The 14,952-nt window shown below is 41.9% G+C and overlaps 1 protein-coding gene across 2 annotated transcripts in view; it reads right to left on the bottom strand.

The window, feature by feature from the left end:
* DNAJA2 (DnaJ (Hsp40) homolog, subfamily A, member 2) overlaps positions 1–14,952 on the bottom strand; it is a 22,462-nt gene that overhangs the window by 6,948 nt on the left and 562 nt on the right. For both annotated transcript variants that reach the window (XM_011952604.1, XM_011952605.1), the window contains exons 2-7: positions 13,010–13,154; positions 9,434–9,514; positions 8,845–8,978; positions 5,849–6,045; positions 584–728; positions 326–453 (exon numbers count right to left, since the gene is read on the bottom strand). In XM_011952604.1, coding sequence (XP_011807994.1) covers positions 326–453; positions 584–728; positions 5,849–6,045; positions 8,845–8,978; positions 9,434–9,514; positions 13,010–13,154 — 830 coding nt within the window. The remainder of the gene's footprint in view (positions 1–325; positions 454–583; positions 729–5,848; positions 6,046–8,844; positions 8,979–9,433; positions 9,515–13,009; positions 13,155–14,952) is intronic.

Here is a 14,952-nt window from a genome sequence, read left to right as displayed (position 1 = left end):
TGGCTAAGGCATGAGAATGGCTTGAACCTGGGAGGCGGGGGGTACAGTGAGTTGAGATTGCACCACTGCACTCCAGCTTGGGTGACACAGTGAGACTGTGTTTCCAAAACAATTTTTTTAAATTAGCCAGGCGTGGTATCACACACCTGTAGTCCCAGCTCCTCGGGGGGCTGAGGTGAGAGGATCGCTTGAGCCCAGGAGGTCGAGGCTATAGTAAGCCATGATCACACTACGGCACCCCAGCCTGGGCGACAGAGACCCTGTCTAAAAAACCAAAAACCAAACCCCAAACTTGGAAGTCAACTGTTGTTTAAAGAACACTTACGGAAAGCTTGTCTGGGTTGATCCAGTTGTTTTCAGGAAACTGCACATCAAACTTTATGTAAAGATCACCTTTTTCAAAGGGATTACGATACTGCGGCATCCCTTCACCTCGAACTACACGAACACATCCTATTAAGAGGAAATGATTAATAATTTTATCCAAAAGAGGTGTTCATTTGTTTTTAGAGTTATGCAGTACAAAAAAATTACAAATTGTAAGAATACCTGAAAACCAGAATCGGACAAAATCAAGATTTACCTGGTTCAATTACTTTGCCAGGGGGGTATTTCACCACAATCTGACGTCCATCAAGGTGCTTAAACGTGAACTGAAATCCACATAGAGCTTCAACAAGTCCTATTTTATATGTCATGTGCAAATCATTCCCATCTCTCTGAAATACCTATAAATAAAGCACAAAAGAAATACATTTTCTTAAAAATTATGGAGCTACACCCTGCGGCATTATGTTTGTTGACTTCAATTCCAAACCTTATTTCTACCACTCACTGCAAAGTAGTACGTGAGAAACTTCCATGAGGAAGGTGTACTGGAACTGGTAAACAATGGCATATATAAGAGCAACAGAATTGAGGCCCCCAAAACAGGGCCAGGTATATTCTGCAATTATGGCCCACTTTCAGACTCTGCCTCTGGTGAAAAAGGTACAGAAAGCCCAGAGGGCTTCTACAGAACAAGCTCATCCTGGAGTGCTCCCCAGACATGATCATAACAGGGAAGGGGGGAGGGTCCAAGGTTAACGTAAAAAAACCTCAACCAGTAACACCCAGCCAGCAAAGTCAAGTGGCTCAATTCCACGCTCCACACACGTACCAACAAGTTTCATATCTCACTAAAATGTAAAACTGGCTCATTCAATATTACACTATAAGCCTATGGACTAGGTAATGCAAAAGGTATTGAGAATAAGCACAAAGAACATTTCTGGGCCTTCAATGTGTAGGAAAAATATATCCAATTTCACATGCCCAATCTGCAATTTTTGCTTAGATTTTACAATGGTCACTCTTCTTGTAAAGAACAATCCTGGCTGGTTCACTTATAGAAAATCTGGTAGACAGGTTCTTTTCCTATGTTACTCTCCTAAATTTACCCATTAAAGTTAAACCATTCCCTTAACCAGTGATTCTCTAAGTGTGGTTCTGGACCAGCAGCTTCAGGAAACTTGTTAGGAACACATATTCTTGGGCCCCACTTCCATTCCTGCCAGAAACAAGGCAGGCAGGACCCAGCATCTGTAGTCCTAACAAGCCCTCCAGGCATTCTTGCGTGTGCTAGTTTGAGATCCAACAAGGTATATTATCTATGCACATTTATTCAAGTGTTCCTCACAACGGGACCAATAGTTTCTTTAATACAGGATTTTTCAACGCATTAAAAATGCTAAGTAGGCCAGGCGCAGTGGCTCATGCCAGTAATCCCAGCACTTTGGGAGGTCAAGGCAGGCGGATCACAAGGTCAGGAGTTCGAGACCAGCCTGGCCAATATGGTAAAACCCCATCTCTACTAAAAATACAAAAATTAGCCAGGCGTGGTGGTGGGCGCCTGTAGTCCCAGCTACTCAGGAGGCTGCGGCAGGAAAATCACTTGAACCTGGGAGGCGGAGACTGCAATGAACCAAGATCGCGCCACTGTACTCCAGCCTGGGTGACAGAGAGAGACTCTGTTTCAATTAAAACAAAACAAAACAAACAAACAAAAAATTTTAAAAAGCTAAATATAGGGTCAGAGCTTTGGGAGGCCAGTTCAAAACAGCAACATAGGGAGACAAAAAATTAAAACATAAAATAGGCTAGTTGAGGCAGGATGATCCCTTGAGCCCAGGAGTTGGAGCCTGTAGTAGTAGTCCCTCCTCAATGATCCAGCTACTGCACTCCAGCCTCGATGACAGGACATCCTGTCTCTTAAAAATAATAATAATAAATTTAAAATAAAATGCTAAGTATACTGTAAAATGCAAGTGTTCTAAGAACCATCTTACCAAATATCCTTTCTTAAAGTCATATTATTTTAGGACGGAAGCAGTAGCTCATGCCTATAATCCTAGCACTTTGAGAGGCTGAGGCAGGTGGATCACCTGAGGTCCTGGTCAACAAGGCGAAATTCTGTCTCTACTAAAAATACAAAAACTAGCCGGGTGTGGTGGTACAGGCCTGTAGTCCCAGCTACTTGGGAGGCTGAGGCAGGAGAATTGCTTGAACCTGGGAGGTGGAGGTTGCAGTGAACAGAGATTGCGCCACTGCACTCCAGCTTGGGTGACAGAGTGAGACTCCGCCTCAAAAAAAATAAAATAAAAATAAAAAGGAGGGGCAGGGCATGGTGGCTCACACCTATAATCCCAGCACTTTGGGAGGCCGAGGTGGGCAGATCGCTTGAGGTCAGGAGTTTGAGACCAGCCTGGCCAATATGGTGAAACCCTGTCTCTACTAAAAATCCAACTGCGCCACTGCACTCCAGTCTGGAGGACAGGGTGAGAAAAAAAAAAAAAAAAAAAAGAATAGGGAACAGGAAGAGATACGTATTATGTTCTTGTACAGGAGAGTTCAACTGAAAGTGATTTCAATAAAAAATGATTATCAGGATAGTTGTTGCAGTGGAGGGGGAGAAGCTAAACAACTGGATGCTAAAAGTTTAAACAGAATAAACAAGCAAGAATGCCGGAGAGTTTCTGAAAAACAAAATTAATGAGGAGGGACTACCAAAGCACTAGACCAGAAAACACTTAAAAGTCATAATTTCTGAATAACAAAAGCACAGGTTATAGAGGCGTGACTAACATCACCAGGTTCTGTAGTTTGATGCTGTATAACTGCACTATGGTAATCAGACCACTGAGACACACAAATGGGCACACTGACAAGTGACATGGCAAGATGATGACTATAGATGATACAGCACTCCCAAGAAGGAACTAGACAAACTTCCATTCTAACCTTTACCACCTTCTATTTTCTACCTTAGACAACTAGTTACATCTGCCTTCTGTTGAAAATTCCATGCCAATTCCACTGCTGCCAACAACTTACTTACTTACTTCCCAACACCTCCCCACAGGCCCCAAGAAAGAAGCTTATTCATAATCTCATTTGACTCTTTAATATCTGAAAAGTCCAGGGAAGCCAAAGCTAGTAAATGGGGCCCAGACCTTAAGTCCTTTGCCTCGAAATCCAATGATCTACTTTTAAAAACCCAATTTATTATGCAGCAACATTAAAAACCAAACTTAGGAATAAAAACAGGTTTTACCATCAGTCTGACATGCCTCAAACCAAAAAAATCATCTTTCTTCTGCAAATAAGCATTCCTTCTTCACTTCCTCACTACCGTGCTGCTGCACTGCCAGACATCATTTGACAATGAACCCCAAACTACTCCAAGGATTCTATCAATGAAAATGCCTAGGCATTGTCTGTACCATTTTACAACACAGTCTAACCTACATCCAAGCAGAATTCCCAATTATTTAGCTGTCTTGCTAGTTTTCTCCTTCATATTCCTGGTATGGTGCTGTGCACGGCAGCAAGACTGAATGAACAAGGAAGTAGCTAAAATGTTAACAAATGGCAAATCTTGTAAATATTTCATCCTATAAGACCCAAAGGCACAATTCTAAAAACTACTCTTATTTTTTGACAACCTAGGAGACGTTTGCTATTTGTAGGGTTGGCAATTTCCACAAAAAGCCAAAATACATAATTTGTAGCTTTGCTGAGTCATGAAAGCTGACTAGCACGCCCTGATTGTCCAGGAGATCAAGTCTGACCTTGTGAGGGATTACAACCAAATTTCTAAAACTTGGATCTCAATATGGGGCTTTGTTGTTCTCTATTGGATTCTTAAAGTGATTTTTAACATTTACTCTATTTGAAGAAATGACCACCACAGAAGGACGATCTCCTTCTTTATCAAATATATAACCTTTAAATTACAAATGGATAATCAGCTTATCCACCTTTTTAGAATTAAAAAGAATAACCTTTCACTGAACATAATACAAATTCACCATTTCTCTGTGTTGACTGGGCTTATGCATAGGAGAAAATTTTAGGGCAAACTAAAAAGGCGGTTAACCTGTGATGTAATGACTTTCAGAGGAAAGCATGAGTAAATGTGATCAAGTACAAAGCTAGAGTCCTATCAAGTGCTTCTAACATTCAAGAATTTAGGTGATTACTGGAGGGGTTTTTCATGAATAGCTCCAGATATACTCTTTATGAGTAAGGTCTACAGTATACAATATGGACATTAAAAATACATAAGTGCAATGCTAAAATCAAAATAACATACACTAGGCTGGGCATGGTGGCTCACACCTGTAATCCCAGCACTTTGGGAGGTCGAGACAGGCGGATTGCTTGAGCTCAGGAGTTCAAGACCAGCCTGGGCAATATGGCAAGACCCTGTCTCTACTAAAAATACAAAAACAAAACAAAACAAAACAAAAAACCCAAAAAAACAGATGGGCATGATGGTGCGTCAGTTGTCCCAACTACTTGGGAGGCTGAGATAGGAGGATTGCTTGGGCCCAGGGGCAAAGGTTGCAGTGATCCCAGATCACGCCACTGTACTCCAGCTTGGGCAACAGAGCAAGACCATCTCAAAAACAAAAACCCCCCAAAACATACACTAGTGACCACATTCTTCAGAAACTTCTAAAAAAATGCTTTTGTTTTTTTTTTTAAATCCCAGAACTCTTTCAAGGATAGCTCACTTGGCTACCCAGTAAGTAAAAACCAAATCAACAGAGCAGCAGAGTTTCACAGTGAAAAAACAGGCTGCCTTAGACCAACTGGTCCAACGCCCAATGCCCTTATTTTCATAAACAAAGAAACTGAGACAGTAAGATTACCTACGGTTAAAGTGCTAGTCAATGACCAAGCTAGAGGAGAATTGCTTGAACTTGGGAGGTGGAAGTTGCAGTGAGCCAAGATTGCGCCACTGTGCTCCAGCCTGGGTGCAGTCAAAAAAACTGTCAAAAAAAAAAAAAAAAGACCAATGCTGGGTGCAGTGGCTCCCACTTTTAATCCCAGCACTTTGGGAGGCTGAGGCAGGCACACCACCTGAGGTCGGGAGCTCAAGACCAGCCTGACCAACATGGAGAAAGCCTGTCTCTACTAAAAATAAAAATTAGCCAGGAGTGGTGGTGCGCGCTGTATTCCCAGCTACTCAGGAGCCTGAGGCAGGAGAATCACTTGAACCCGGGAGGCAGAGGTTGCAGTGAGCCGAGATCACGCCACTGCACTCCAACAACAGTGAAACTCCATCTCAGGGGGGAAAAAAAACCAAGCCAGGACTAAAACTGACTCTTACAGTGCTTCTAACTGCACCTGCCTTGTTAGTCTTTCTTACACAAGCCTGTCTTAGGAATTTGCCATGATTCCCTTAACTTCTCCAGTGTGCAGTGCTGCTCCAGGGACTCCAAACAGATCTAACCTATTTCTCCCAAGCAAGAAGTACTTCTGAATAAAACAAAACACAAAAAACTAAAAAAAGGAAAATCACCTCATGTTCTTTCTCCTGTAGCAGAAGAACAATGTCTCCAGGTTCCACTCCTGGGGCCTGGTCTGCTTCCCCAGTGAATGTAATTCTCTGTCCATGTTTCATGCCTTTGTCTACGTGGACTTCAAGAATCTTCACTTCTTTAATCACCTTCTTCCCTTCACATTTTTTACAGCGGTCTTTTTCATTAATTACCTCTCCTGGAAAAAGAAGTCATTGAAACTTTCAGCAACAGTACTATACTGTACTCTTAATATTCTTATCCTTTAAATATACTTTCTGAACTTCTTTTAATCGCTACCTAAATTTTTATTCAAAGCAGCATTCTGAGGCCAAGCATAGTGGCTCAAGCCTGCAATCCCAATATTTTGCGAGGTCAGGGTGGTAGGATCACTTGAGCTCAGGATCTGAGACCAGCCTAGCAACACAGTGAGACCTTGCTTCTACTACAAATAAAAAAAGTTAGCCGGCATGGTAGTGCACACCTGTAATCCTGGCTACTCGGGAGGCTGAGGAGGGAGGACTGCTGGAGGTCGAGGCTGCAGTGAGTTATACTCATGCCACTGCACCCCAGTCTGAGTGACAGTGTGAGGCCACGTCTCAAAACAAAACAAAAAAAAACATTATTCTGAGTAACAAAAACTTACATCTTACTACTGCAGATTGCCTGAAGGACTCAGCTTCCCACTATTTCAGAATGTAATGTATCCATACCATGTTTAGGGCAACACAGCTTTTCTCTTCTATATATTCTTCTGAAATATTCAATTATGGTATAAAAAAGCAAAACTGCGATTATACATAGTATAGTGTGAAAAAATTGCGTCACTTTCTAATGGCTAATTACTGGCACATTTGAAGGCTTAGAAAGATGTGTATAACTATTTAGGTGTGAAAAAATTGCGTCACTTTCTAATGGCTAATTACTGGCACATTTGAAGGCTTAGAAAGATGTGTATAACTATTTAGGGGCTGTTTCTGTAACAGTACTTTTGCAAAGTATGTTCTGCAAAACACCAGTTCTTCAAAATGGTAATGGTGGCGGGGCATGGTGGCTCACACCTGTACTCCCAGCCCTTTGGGAGGCCAAAGTGGGAGGATCACCTGAGGTCAGGAGTTTGAGACCAGCCTGGCTAACAGGGCAAAACCCTGTCTCCACTGAAAATACAAAAATCAGCCGGGTGTCATGGTGGGCGCCTGTAATCCCAGCTACTCAGGCGGCTGAGGCAGCAGAATCATTTGAGCCAGGGAGGCAGAGGTTGCGGTGAGCTGAGATCGTGCAACTGCACTCTAGCCTGGGCAACAGAGCAAGACTCTGTCTCACATTAAAAAAAAAAAAAAAGGTAATGGTACATGAGAAAAGATTTCAGTTAACTTTGGTTTCTTGATAGTGGAAGTTAGCAATTTTAATAAAATAAAAGGAGGCCAAGAGTGGTGGCTAACACCTGTAATCCCAGCCCTTTGGGAGGCTGGGGCAGGAGGACTGCTTGAATCCAGGAGTTCGAGACCAGCCTGGGCAACATGGCAAAACCCCATCTCTACAAGAAATACAAAAATTAGCTGGGCGTGGTGGCAAGCACCTGTGGTCTCAGTTAATTGTGGGGTGAGGGGCTGAGTGGGAGGATTGCTTGAGCGTGGGTGGTGGAAGCTGCAGTAAGAGCTGAGAATGCGCCACGGCACTCCAGCAAAACCCTATCTCCAAAAATAATAATTTTAAAAAATAAAGTAAAATGCCAAGATTCTCCAGGAAGGAAACATCATATGTAGCTTCTCATAATTATCTCATCACTTCCAACAGCAATGTGGAAAAGGATGCTCTTGAACTATACTGTCTAATGTGGTAGCCACTATCTACCTGTAGCTACTTAAGTTTATGTTTAAATTAATTCAAATTTAAAATAGTTCCCCAGTCACACTAGCCACGTATGAAGTATGCAGTAGTCACAGGTGATTAATGGCTACTGTACTGAACAGTGCAGATACAGAACACTTCCATCACCACAGAAAAAAATTCTATTGGATAGGACTGCTCTAGAATGGCAGGGGTGGGAGGAGCTACTTGTTTTTATAATTAAAATTTTAATCAGAACACAGCTATACCCGTTTGTCTGTGGCTATAAAAGCACTAAAAAGTCAGAGGTGAGTAGTTGTGACAAAAACTATTTGGCCCACAAAGACTAAATTATTTACTTCTGTGAGGACAGTTTCAATCTCAAGATCAATTCTTTAAAGCTAACTAAAGGTTACAGTAAAATCTTCCACTTATCAGAGTGACTAAACAAGTAATTGTTTAGTTACTTGTTTACTAAACAATTACTTGTTTAGTTATTTATTATTAATTTGTCCCTTTGTAGTTTAAAAGGTTCTGTTTGAAAAAGGAGATAGTCCTCCCATGGTGGTCATTTCTACAGAGACAGTATATAAAAGGTTATATTTGATAAAGAAGAAAATAGCAAAGGAACAAATAATCACCTTGCCCCTCTTTTCAGAATTAAGGAGTCACCTTTCACTAACACAATACAAATCTACTGTTTCTCTACGTTCACTGGGCTTAGGCATAATGGAGTAATTACTTTCACGCTTTTATTTTTTGCAACAGGGTCTTGTTCTGTCGCCCTAGCTGGAGTGCACTGGTATGATCACGGCTCACTGCTCCCTTGAACTCCTGGGCTCAAGCAATCCTCCCGCCTCAGCTTCCCAGGCAGCTGGGACCACAGACATGCCCTGAGCCCCTGATTACATATTTTTCTACACTTTTTTTCCTATAGTAATGATGTCTCCCTATCTTGCCCAAGCTGACCTCGAACTCCTGGGCTCAAGCAATCCACCTCTGTCTCCCAAAGTGCTGGAATTATAGGAATAAGCTAACACATCCAGCCTCCTTTTTCTTTAATAAGATGTAAACAAATACTCTTTGAAATAAAAAATTGTAAACCTCTCCAATATCTGAATTCTCAATCCATTTCAACATAAAAGCAGAGAAGTACTGGCACACATACCTTCTCCATTACAATCAGAGCATACAGACTGCATCTGTTGTACCATTCCTGGAGCCAGCTGTCTGATCATGATGCGCACACCCCGACCTCGACAAGCACTACACTTCTGGACAGCTCCAGACTTTCCACCTTGGCTAAAGCAAACACAAGTTATGCATTAGGTTTTTGTCCACAGACCACTCCAATAAGCTATGACACACAGAAATTGTGCTTTTACCTTATCTTCAACCCCAATAACTTGTATTTAAACACAATAACTTGTGTTTAAATTGACTTTCAGAAGTATCAGAAAATGTTCTGCTAAGATTTATTTATTTATTTCTTGAGATGGAGTCTCACTCTGTCACCCAGGCTGGAGTGCAGTGGCGCAATCTTGGTTCACTGCAATCTCTACCTCCCGGGTTCAGGTGATTCTCCTGCCTTAGGTGATCCACCCACCTCAGCCTCCCAAAGTGCTGTGATTACAGGTGTGAGCCACTGCACCCGGCCGTAAGTTTTAACTCATAACAATTTTTACCTGGTACAGACATTCAGTGTGACACTTAAAGAACAGACAAAATGTACCCAATAAACCAGAGGACACACTTACCCACTGCATGCACTACAGAGTACATTCTTGCTAAGTTGGAGTTTGGTTGTCTTGCCATTATACAGATCTTCTAATGATACTCTGGAAAGAAAATAATCAGCTTCAATCAAATTTTGCCACATTTTCTCAAATACAAGATATAAATAACAGCTGATACAGCAAATTCATTATCAACTTTTAAAACAGAATTCAAAAATACCTCATAATCTCACATTAAATCAATTCAACTGAGGTTTATTTTATGGCTGAAATTAACAGAAATATTTTGACAGTATATATATGATACTCAAAGTCAGAGCCTATAGCATCAGGCCAACAATTTGCTGTGGTGGAATTTCTGATAAAGCTGATGACTTCACAAACTCAAACATCACAACCTTCTGTTCTGAGGCATAAGCCCTCCACCTAACTCCTAAGAAAAACCCTTCAGAAGAGGTACGATTATTATTCCCATTTTATGTGATAAAACTGAGGCACGGAACAGTCAAGTAACTTGCCCAAGATCACATAGATGTCTGGCTCCAGAGTCCCTGTTTCCTCCATGGACAATTTAGAAAGGCTACAAAGTTATATTTCAGCTTAAGGGAGTCACTTAGATGGCATACGTCTTAAAAAAAAATAAAAGTGGCCCTACCAATAGTATCACAGAAAGGAGGGAAAGGATCGTTTTTCATGCCAGGTGCAGTGGCTCATGCCTATAATCCCAGCACTTCAGGACAACAAGGAGGGAGGATTGCTTGAGCCCAGGAGTTCAAGACCAGCCTGAGCAACTTAGAGAGACCTCATCTTTACCAAAAAATAAAAAATAATTAGCCAGGAATAGTGGCATGTCTGAAGTCCCAGCTACCCAGGAGGCTGAGGCAGGGGAATTGCTTAAGCCCTGGAGATTGAGGCTGCAGTGAGCTGAGATCGCACCACTGCACTCCAGCCTGGAGGACAGAGTGAGACAAGTACTTATGTGTGGAGTTTTCTACTTGTGGCATCATGATGGTGCTCAAAAAGTTTCATATTTTGGAACATTTCAGATTTCAGATTAGGAATGGTCATCCTGTAATGATTTGCTTTAAAATCCTGGGAGTTACAGGAACAAAAAAATAGTTAAAAGTATTTTACAAAGCACCTACACTATTTTGTGATATTCAAACTTTCTCAAAATTGTTATTCTCAGAAACTTAAAACTGTTGTAGACAGGGTAAGAATACCACATGTAAGGATAAAACATTACCAACAACACCGTCAAATAATGACCTATCTACAGCTGAGTCTTAGACAAAAAAGCCTGTTGCATCTTGTATATTCTAACAAATCATTTTTTGGCCGGGCGTGGTGGCTCAAGCCTGTAATCCCAGCACTTTGGGAGGCCGAGACGGGCGGATCACGAGGTCAGGAGATCAAGACCATCCTGGCTAACACGGTGAAACCCTGTCTCTACTAAAAAATACAAAAAAATAGCCGGGCGAGGTGGCGGGCGCCTGTAGTCCCAGCTACTCGGGAGGCTGAGGCAGGAGAATGGCGTGAACCTGGGAGGCGGAGCTTGCAGTGAGCTGAGGTCCGGCCACTGCACTCCAGCCTGGGTGACAGAGCAAGACTCCGTCTCAAACAAAAAAAAAAAACAAATCATTTTTTAAAAATCGGCTTTTTTCCCCTACATATTAAATTACAATTGATATGCACAACCAGTACCCTAAGCCAGAAAAAAATATACATTTCAACAAAGGCGGCCAAGGAAGGAAAAATGCAGGTAATGGTTTGGTAGGGCTGGCACTCTCCACTAGTGGGGCCTAAACTGGCACAATCCCTCTGCAAGGCAATTTAGTTGTATTTAACAGCCTCAAAACACTCATGCCTGCCTGGGAATCTCTGCCAAGGAGAAACAAAGCTCTACATAAAGATACTCATAGCAGCACTATCTATTACAGAAAAAAAAAAAAAAACCTAGCAACACCCTATATAAAAGGTAAATGCTTAAATCATGGAATGCAGTATTATAAACACAGTATTTGTAATAACAGGAAAATCTGAAATGTTAAAACAGCAGAAAACTGTTTTACTATATAGCATAACATTTCTTTAAACATGAAGAACTATAAAGTACAGACAGCACTCTTTTGATCCTATTTTCCTTTTAGACCATTTCTATATTAAAGAAAAATATAAACAAATTAACCTGCACTGCACAAATATTACCATTGGAATGGTATCCAAATGTTAATTTCTGACGGTAAATTCTTTTAAAAAACAAATTTAAGGATTTAATGAGACTCAAGTTAACAGATAACATGACTTCCTCTAATTTACTCAAGTGTATAAACTAGGATATTATGAAATATTTTAAGTACCTGAACTTCAGCCACTGATATTTGCTAATAAAATAATTTATCGGTCCACGAAAAAAAAAATGGGAAAAAAGACCTCCCAGATTTTGCAAAGTGAAATAGCTAATTTCATACTGGAGAGGGCTTGTGGATTCATAGTCTAAGATCAAGGTCAGGCACCATTCATGTGTTGGCAGGTTAATGTCAGGCTGGAAGCCAGCAAGCTCCATGGAAACCAACTTAGGAGAGTTCACACTGAGGATCAAGTAATGAGTGACTCTAACAGGTACACAAAGTAGGCAGACAGTCACTCATTTTTAGTTTTTAAATAAAAGGTAACTTGGAAGATTCATATACTTCAAAGAAAATAGGCTAGGTGCAGTGTCTTATGCCTGTAATCCCAGCACTTCGGGAGGCTGAGGCGGGCAGATCACCTGAGCTCAGGAATTCAAGACCAGCCTGGCCAACATGGCGAAACCCTGTCTCTACTAAAAAAATACAAAAATTAGCCCGGCATGGTGGCAGGTGCCTGTAATCCCAACTACTTGGGAGGCTGAGGCAGGAGAATTGCTTGAACTTGAGAGGCGGAGGTTGCAGTGAGCCTAGATGGTGCCACTACACTCCAACCTGGGCGACAGAGTGAGACTCCATTTCAAAAAAAAAAGATCAGGCACGGTGGCTCACACCTGTAATTCCAGCACTTTGGGAGGCCGAAGCAGGCAGATTACCTGAGGTTGGGAGTTCGAGACCAGCATGACCAACATGGAGGAACCCCCACCTCTACTAAAAATACAAAATTAGCCGGGTGTGGTGCCACGTCTGTAATTCCAGCTACTTGGGAGGCTGAAGACAGGAGAATCACTTGAACCCAGGAGGCGGAGGTTGCAGTGAGCTGAGATTGTGCCATTGCACTCCAGCATGGGCAACAAAAGCGAAACTCCATCTCAAAAAAAGAAAGAAAAGAAAAAAGAAAATGATCTTCACACTTGAAATTTTAAGTCCTATAATAACATGCAGCCTCAGAACCATATAAAACCACCTTCCTCTCGTTAAAAAATATCTACCATCCTTTTAAGAGCTACAGCAAAACAGAAACAGTCAGATAATCAAATTCTATTTAGTCACGAAAAGAAGACAAGGCACATGGAAGTTTTTCTAATGAAGGACAGAACATTCTATGAGTTTTTTTTCTTCTACTGAGTCAATATTCCACTTGACAAAAAGTACCTAATTTTTTAAAACAACAAAACAAGATATTCACTTGAGTGGATGCATCATGTCCTCTCCTCTTCTTCTGCCATTTCGACTTCTACTCTGATTGCCCATGAAGCCGAACAATCCCCCACCAAAAATGTGAGAGAAAATATCATCCATGCCACCACCTCCGCCGCTGCCTTCCCGAAGACCTTGCTCTCCGTATCTGTCATATAACTCACGCTTCTCAGGATTTGATAGTACTTCATATGCAAAACTTATTTCTTTAAACTATAAAGAAAAGGTAAAATTAAAAATAATTGCATTTTCAAGTAGAAGAGTGGGGAGAGGCTATGGGAATCCAGAATCCATTTAATTCTAATAAAAGGGACAAGTTACCTTTGACTTGATTCTGCTTCTATTTACCACCCACCACTCCTCAGAATGGTAGTACTCTTATTCTAAAACTAAAATACTCTTTGACATTATGAAAATGTGGCTGTGTGGGCATAGTTGGATTTTTTTCCTGCAATATTCCTTTTTTTTCAAGGAGGGCAATTTAAGTTAAAACTAAAACCCCCGGAATAAAAAAATCACAAATAACTTACTTTGTCTCCTGCATTTGGATTCTTATCAGGATGATATTCCTTGGCTAACTTTCTGTATGCCTTTGAAAATGGATAAAAACAAAGAAGGTTATAACTAAACACCAGTTTAAAGTTTTGTAATAACTTAATATCCACTTTTCTGAAAAGTAATGTTCTAGAGTTATAACCTTCCAAAAATATTTTCTATTTGTATTCTTTGGCATTTTCTCACGATACTGTTTACTAATGTAATATAACCAAGTAGACTGTAGTTACACTTCAAAATAGTTACAGTGACGTGAAAACCAGATAAAACAATGAAGCAATGCCATAGAGAAAAACAAAACGTTCAAACATTATCCATATTTTCCCTATCGTCAAGTGTCTGATGGCCAAGTAACCAGACCAAGACCACCCTAATAAATTCGAGATAAATGACTGTTAAGCTTTACGGACTGCAAAACATTACTATAAATCAAGCTAAAGTCACAATTCCTGCTCCCAATGGCTCATGCCTTCCTTCTAACTGTAACAACATGAAAAGGTCAAGGTGGTCCTAGGTAGTGTTTTTAGGTGTTTTATTTGCACGTGGTGGTTAACTGGGGTCGTGGTGGCAACTTTGGTGGTAGTAAAGTTGCACACTCTCAACGAGGTGTTTGGGTCCTACAGCACTTAAATCTTCATTCACGGAGGCTCGTGAATTATATAATACAGACTAGCATTTCCGGTAAGGTAACAGGAAGTCCATTGCACTCTTCTCACTGCCTAAGGAGCATTCTCATTTTTCTCGGCTTACAAATCCGGATGCTCTTAGCCCGGTGAGGATGCTGTGGGGCTTAAACGCCTCGTGTGCTTTGAAATCCTGAGATTTCAAAGATATCGCAGCATTGCAAACAGCGATAAAAGGCCTTCTATTCATGTTTATTGAACACTCAGGCGTTTGGCTGGGACCACGGCTTATTCCCAAGCAGGTACAGGACATTAGCATTACCTGACCACAGAACAATGCATCCAAACACAGACCCACGCTACCTCCGGGTCAATGGGCGAGGGAGGAAGAGAGGGAGGAGCTCCCGCAGCTTGCAGCCAGGGATCCCAGGAAGCAACCCCATCTGCCCGAGGCGCTCTGTGGGGGCGGCCTCGACCTCCCCGCCGAACCTCCCCGCCGTTTTTCCCCGCGGAGCACCAGACCCGGGGCCGACGGCCGCAAGGCGGACAGCTTCTCTCCCGGGGCCGGGATGCGCTGAGCACCTCGGTCCAACCTGTTTTTCCGGGGTGGTGACCTCGACGCGGAGAGCCGGGCGAGCTGCTGCCTCCTGGGGGAGACCGGCCCCCGGCGCTCGCCCGAGGAGGGAGGAAGGGCTACCGTCGTGTTTGCGCAGGAGTGAGTTTTATTTGCTGCATCTGCGGGCGGGCGGGGCCG

This window comes from Colobus angolensis, unplaced genomic scaffold (assembly GCF_000951035.1).
Source record: "Colobus angolensis palliatus isolate OR3802 unplaced genomic scaffold, Cang.pa_1.0 Scaffold343, whole genome shotgun sequence".
Lineage (NCBI taxonomy): Eukaryota > Metazoa > Chordata > Mammalia > Primates > Cercopithecidae > Colobus > Colobus angolensis.
Note: the sequence above shows the minus strand (reverse complement) of the source record. Positions and strands in the feature narration are given on the sequence as shown.